General features: G+C 35.4%; 2 protein-coding genes across 2 annotated transcripts; one reads left to right on the top strand and one right to left on the bottom strand.

The window, feature by feature from the left end:
- Window positions 1-5: 5 nt before the first annotated feature.
- On the bottom strand, window positions 6-3,083 carry Pngl (N-glycanase Pngl). The gene is made up of 7 exons (XM_029299500.2): window positions 2,834-3,083; window positions 2,314-2,755; window positions 1,889-2,172; window positions 1,597-1,818; window positions 1,350-1,524; window positions 847-1,266; window positions 6-684 (listed from the first exon to the last, which is right to left on the bottom strand). The coding sequence occupies exons 2-7, from the start codon at window positions 2,584-2,586 to the stop codon at window positions 112-114; spliced, it is 1,947 nt and encodes a 648-aa protein (XP_029155333.1). The 5' UTR covers window positions 2,587-2,755; window positions 2,834-3,083; the 3' UTR covers window positions 6-111.
- Window positions 2,655-6,210, top strand: Ilk (integrin linked kinase). The gene is made up of 8 exons (XM_029299501.2): window positions 2,655-2,761; window positions 2,844-3,422; window positions 3,755-3,920; window positions 4,013-4,205; window positions 4,282-4,362; window positions 4,434-4,876; window positions 4,994-5,224; window positions 5,413-6,210. The coding sequence occupies exons 2-8, from the start codon at window positions 3,334-3,336 to the stop codon at window positions 5,557-5,559; spliced, it is 1,350 nt and encodes a 449-aa protein (XP_029155334.2). The 5' UTR covers window positions 2,655-2,761; window positions 2,844-3,333; the 3' UTR covers window positions 5,560-6,210.
- The last annotated feature ends 57 nt before the right edge of the window (window positions 6,211-6,267 follow it).

The raw sequence follows: 6,267 nt of genomic DNA, 5'->3' as shown, positions 1-6,267 counted from the left end.
GAGAATATGCGAAACAATATTATATTTATATAGTAAAAATTCAACTAAAGAGAAATTTTTAAATAATTTAGTCTACAAAAATTCAATCACTAACCATACGACTTGCAAGAATCATTTTTTTGTGCCACAATTTTTCAATTGAATACTAATTATCATAGATGCTTCCTCGATACTCTCTAGACTTTGTCGAAATAATTGAGCGTGTTGCCAGGCAATTTGATCTTGTCCACCGGACAAGGTCACAATTATATCTAATCTTACAGCTTTCTGCACTTCTTTTGTACAGAAACTGTTGCAATTGGAAATAGGTATAACAATCATTTTGTCGTCATTAAAAAGAGCTTCTATCTTCCAGGATACATTAGCTCCATGAAATACTTCTGATTTAGCTTTTAAATTAAACATTTCTATATACAATTCGGAATTTGTAATTTTGAAAGACCATTTAATATATCCATATTGTGCTTGTGGAGATCGTGCTAAATAAACCATCTTCCAATCATGCTCCTCTTTACGAAAGACTCCACCATCCATAATATTTATTCCTTCTTGCCATCCAGATATTTGCTCTAAAATTGTACCATCATTGTGTACATGGTACATATCTTTAACGATATTATACTGCAGTTCAAACGTCTGTCCATATTTAGAAATATCCCAAATGTAACCTTTTTCTATATTGGCCTACAAAGCAAATATATAAATTACACAATAATGAAAAGTTATTTTGATACATTTTTAGAAAATATGACTCTCATATTTCTTCTTCATATAATTTAATCTTACATATATTTTCATAATTTTATTTGTAATATTCTTTTATTAAATTTTAGAATATATCCATACCTGCGTGATTTCGCCTCGTGCTAATCTCCACGCAACGGAACCCGAAGTTCGCCCTTCGTAAGTTTCGTCGGAATTCTCATTTTGTAAACCTGGAATGTACAGCATATCAGCAAGCTCCAATAAATTCCGCTTGACGACATATTCTCTGCGCGCACAGCTGTAATTGGGCGAATTTTGTCGTTGATCGTTCAACGATTGCAGAAATTGCCTTAAGCTCTGTTCCGTACAAGTTTTTCGCCTTTTCATAACGGCTTCTTGATTCCGCGTGTAACGCCACGTGACATCTTGCACCTCATCCTTGGAATAGGCTATTATATACGTTAACTTCTTTTTCCATCCCTTCTCATACATTAATGGCTTGTCTATCACATTCTCACATGGATCTACGTGAGTCCATCTTTTGCTCGATGCCGACCATATCTGGAAATAGTAAAGTAAAAAGTTGGAGGATTCTAGTTATAAAATAATTCTTGTAAAACCACTGGTAGTTTTTCATTAATTACCTCTGTCCAAACGTGATCTGTCTCATCACATATAAATCGTGCATCATAGCCCAATGAACGACATAAAAGTGTGAACACATTGGCCCATTCTCCACAGCGACCTCGTCTGAGCGTCAATAGTAGCTCTGGATGCGAATAACGAGGGAACTCGACGATTACATTGCATTTTTTACATCTAAGATTGAATTAATATTGTGATAATATTGTTAATAAGTACAGTATGTAATCTTTTACAAGAAATACTTACTTGTGCAACTCTATCCTTGAGCAACGACGATTTGTGGATGGTACTACGCTTTCATATACACATTCAGCAGAACATATTGAACATTTTGGACTGTTAACCCATTTAAAAAAATCACTCTTAAACCAGTGTAGAAGCTCAACAAGCAATAAATCTTTAGCAATCAATTCTGCCTCAAATTGAGTCGAAGAGGTAGCTTCTGTTGCATTGTTAAATTTATGAGCCCTGCAGATGCAAAAGAAATAGTTAACAATCATAAACTTTATTACAAGCAATGTATATTTGATTGAATTACTTTTGTAAGTCTCTCATCTTTGTCATGGCTGCAATTTCTAATTGCACAATTGGTATAACACTTCTAGCCTTTCTTTGTAAATCTGGATCTTCGTAATGCATAACACCATGAAAATATTCAGAAATTCTTTTGAAGAATTCTTTCTGCATTGCAGAACTTTGTTCCTCAATGACTCTAGTTGCAAGTCTTGCAGGTTTGCTCTCTGACACAGTGGACAATAGTTTCAACAAACTTTGGAGTCTTGAAAGAGATGTGTTGTGTGGCAAGAATATACGTTCTCCATCCTGTTTATATATAAATTTATTGATTAGAGAAAGGATTTTTTTAAATATATTTTCAAATACTGTGAAGCATGCGAAATTTATTTGTGGAAAGAAAAAATGAGAAAATATAAAAAATATCTGCTAGATCAAATGTATACAAACCTCGACGTAACCGACATCGAACAGACATTCCATGGCGCCGACAGCCGGCAGGAGTTTTTCAACGACCATCTCGTCATCCAGACGTACCTCGCGTGACTTGTCATCGTTCGGCGACTTCAGGACATTTTGACAGATGTTCAACAACGCTTTCCGTGCTTCCTCTCGCACGTCATTCTCATTCTCCTCCAACGACTTCACGCAGCGTTCTAGACTTTCCATATTTGATTGTGTGGCTCGTACATACATAGATATATCCAGCTGGTTCGCGATCATCTGTTGACTGTCATTGCCGGACGTTCCCCAACCGGGCGTATCATCATTATTGCTGACTCCTCGCGCGTCTCGACTAGAGATAAGCCTGATTATGTCAATGCTCGCTTCGTCGTATGAACCTTCTACACCTTGTGCACTTCGAATAGGTTGGACAGATCTTGCTGATTGGCTTCGGGTAAAAATGGCGAAATTAATAAATAATATTAAAAATTTAAGTATTGATTTCTAATAAATATATAATAACCACCTTTTTTTAGCCGAGGGTGCAGACTCTTACTCGAGAATCTTTAATTAAAATGTCTTCATTATCCCGCATTTTGTCAAGGCTGTCTCAAGTCACGTGGGTAACCAATGTCCACCCACAGACAAGCTGATTTCTCTGTGTTGTTTGTTCATGTGTCAACGTCGGTGCGCGGATCTTATATGGTCACCTGGGTGCAGTTTGTATAATTGATCGCTGCACTGGACAAGTGTAAAGATCAGGAGTCGCGTGACATTCGAAATTCCAGCTGTGGAATGTGAGAGTTCAATTGACAGTTTTTTTTCCAAAAAATTAACATAATTGTAAATTGAAGTTACATGCAACAAAGAATAAGGCTGCCGTGCTGATGTGTTAGTATCAGGAATATGGCTATATTTAGCGTATGACGAGACTGGCCGTTTCGGAGCACGAATAGTGCCGTTGCTCTCGTACAACTAGCGTATCGTCTGTGTTTACGACTATATTGTTTGACAAGCAGAACGAAAATGGAAGATATATTTCAATGGTGTCGCGAGGGCAACGCTATGCAGGTCCGCGTCTGGCTGGATGACACCGAGCACGACATGAATCAAGGGTAATTACTCCAGAACTCCTTTTTTGGAAAAGACTCATCACTCCTCAGATGTCGAATGTTGTGCTTTCTCAGATGCTATAATTGGGCTGGCTGAATAATCACCTGATCCTGCAAAGAATATTTTTGATGAGAATATATGAAGCATATGAATCAAATTTCATATTATATATATACCAAATTAGATTACTAGAAGAACTAAATTTTATTTGTATGATAGTTTCTTAAGGGATATTTTAAGAAACTATTTATCTTTCTCTCTACAAACTGTAATTTGGATTTTAATTCTTGTTTATTATAAAATAATTTAATTAAATATGTTGCTCTATATATAGAGATGATCATGGATTCAGCCCACTTCACTGGTGTTGTAAAGAAGGACATTTAAAATTGGCAGAACTACTCCTCAGCAGAGGTGCACGCATTAATGCTACCAATAGAGGTGACGATACACCTTTGCATCTTGCTTCAGCACATGGACACAAGGAAATAGTACAGTTGGTAAAAAAAAAAAAAAAATTTAACATACTACTCGTAAAAGATTGTTAAAACTATTTGTGTAAGATAAGTAATACATAATTTGATTTTTATAGTTACTTAGAAATCGTGCCGATGTAAATGTCACAAATGAACATGGAAATACTGCCTTACACTATGCTTGTTTTTGGGGAGATCAAGCAATTGCAGAAGAATTGGTTGCAGCTGGTGCTCTTGTGTCCATAGCCAACAAAGACGGTGATACTCCTCTTGATAAAGCCAGAGGTGTCGTGGCTAAGAGATTGCATGGTGTGTAAAAAGTTTATACAACACGAATTAATATCTCTCATATTTGCATATGATTGAACAACCCTTGTTTCTTTAGATTTAGCATTAGAATATGGACAAGATTTGAAGAAAATTCAATTTAAGGATCAGAGCTGGTTAGGTTTGAAAACCAGGAGCCGTAAGTGTATTTCTGAAACACAAACGAAATTATATGAGAGAGCTACAATATATTTCTACTATTTTCTTCAGGGGACGCGACACTTTCTCGGCACAAAGGAATCAGTATGATAGATCTTGCTCTGCATACGCATCTCGCGAGCACACCCAGTGGTGAAACTTGGCGAGGACGATGGCAGAACAACGATATCGTCGCCAAGATATTAAACTTTCGCGAGTGCACCGCACGCATCTGCAGAGATTTCAACGAGGAATTTCCAAAGTTGAGAATCTTTTCACATCCCAATGTTCTACCGGTTCTCGGTTGTGTAAATCAGCCGCCACAGTTAGCAACTGTTTCACAGTATATGGCGCGAGGTAGTCTGCATCGACTTCTGCATGGTGGAACTGGTGTCCTGGTGGACACAGCTCGTGCTCTTCGATTGGCTCTTGATATCGCCAGGGCTATGGCATTCCTTCATGGTTTGGATCGGCACAATAGATGTAGATTTCATCTAAACAGTAAGCATATAATGGTGAGTCTGTAACAGTTAATTAATTACAAGAATAATTGAATGTATATCTAAATATCTAAAGTCTACACATATATACATACATACAATACTTATCGTTTAGCCTGCGTTATGTTTCAGATTGACGAGGATTTAACAGCTCGTGTGAACATGGCAGACGCCAAGTTTTCCTTCCAAGAAGTCGGACGAATTTACGAGCCGGCGTGGATGTCGCCAGAAGCTTTAAGCAAGCGTTCCGCAGATATCAATCTTGAAGCGAGCGATATGTGGAGCTTTGCCGTTCTTTTATGGGAATTGGCAACCAGAGAAGTACCATTTGCGGATCTATCGCCCATGGAATGTGGCATGAAGGTAAATTCTATAATTCTCATTCATATTTCTAAAATATAATACATACTAAGATTCTCTTTCTGTAATTATTCATGATTAATATATACTTCTTTCTTATCCAGTTTCTATCTTATAAATTACTATGTATAGTTATATCCAGTCTAAATGTCAATTTACAAATTAATTGACATTGATCATTTATTTTATAGATTGCACTGGAAGATTTACGCGTAAGTATTCCACCGGGTATCTCTCCACATCTTGCAAAGCTCATTCGCATCTGTATGAATGAAGATCCGGGTAAACGACCATGTTTTGATATGGTTGTACCAATTCTGGACAAGATGAAGCGTTGAAATGCCCGCTTTATTGCTTGACAGTCAACAGCAGTAATACAAAAGTAACACAAAGAGATATATGTCTTCAGAAAAAAATTTAATCAAAAAGTGCCTAACGAATCTCTACATTTATGAAATACTGCCTGTAGAATTATTAATAATGATAGAATATTTTTATATCACTGTGTTCTATACAAATGGAACGAATGCTATCTTTAGAAATTCACAACTAGGCTCTAAATAAACTAATATTTTTTTTAGCTATTTCTTATATATTTAATATAAATATATAAATACATCTATATCTATATGATCTAAATAAGTTTTTAAACATATATAGCTCGAATGCTGCCCACACTTGGCGTATTAAATCGCCAAAATTTTTAATTAAAAAAAATAGAATAATGCTATTTACACACGAAGCATATTTTAGAGAACATATTTTTTATAAAATTTTGGTGATCCATTTTTTATCTGCCATCAGATGTATTGTGAATGTTATTTGTATATTAATATCAATCGTATATAAAAACGTGGAATGAAATTAAATATTTTATTAAAAAATAATCTTGCATGAAAACTTTTCCATGTATATAGAAACTTGTATGTCAATGAATAATTTTATTAATAAATATAGACAAAATATATATTTATTGTTACACATATAAAGGGTGTTTAATTCATTATTATTTCAACAGTTATAAAAAAAATTCTTACCATATTTTT

Source organism: Nylanderia fulva, unplaced genomic scaffold, assembly GCF_048542155.1.
Source record: "Nylanderia fulva isolate GAGA-0341 unplaced genomic scaffold, ASM4854215v1 Scaffold1, whole genome shotgun sequence".
Lineage (NCBI taxonomy): Eukaryota > Metazoa > Arthropoda > Insecta > Hymenoptera > Formicidae > Nylanderia > Nylanderia fulva.
The sequence above is the reverse complement of the archived record's forward strand: the minus strand, read 5'-3'. Positions and strand labels throughout refer to the sequence as shown.

Excerpts from the sequence above, each read along its gene's own strand:
- Pngl (XM_029299500.2), bottom strand. The coding sequence starts at position 2,586 with ATGATCGCGAACCAGCTGGATATATCTATGTATGTACGAGCCACACAA. Across the intron at positions 1,267-1,349 it reads CAGATCACGTTTGGACAGAG|ATATGGTCGGCATCGAGCAA; the intron begins GTAATTAATGAA and ends TACTATTTCCAG. Across the intron at positions 685-846 it reads CACGAGGCGAAATCACGCAG|GCCAATATAGAAAAAGGTTA; the intron begins GTATGGATATAT and ends TTTGCTTTGTAG.
- Ilk (XM_029299501.2), top strand. The coding sequence starts at position 3,334 with ATGGAAGATATATTTCAATGGTGTCGCGAGGGCAACGCTATGCAGGTC. Across the intron at positions 4,877-4,993 it reads TAAACAGTAAGCATATAATG|ATTGACGAGGATTTAACAGC; the intron begins GTGAGTCTGTAA and ends GTTATGTTTCAG. Across the intron at positions 5,225-5,412 it reads CCATGGAATGTGGCATGAAG|ATTGCACTGGAAGATTTACG; the intron begins GTAAATTCTATA and ends TTTATTTTATAG.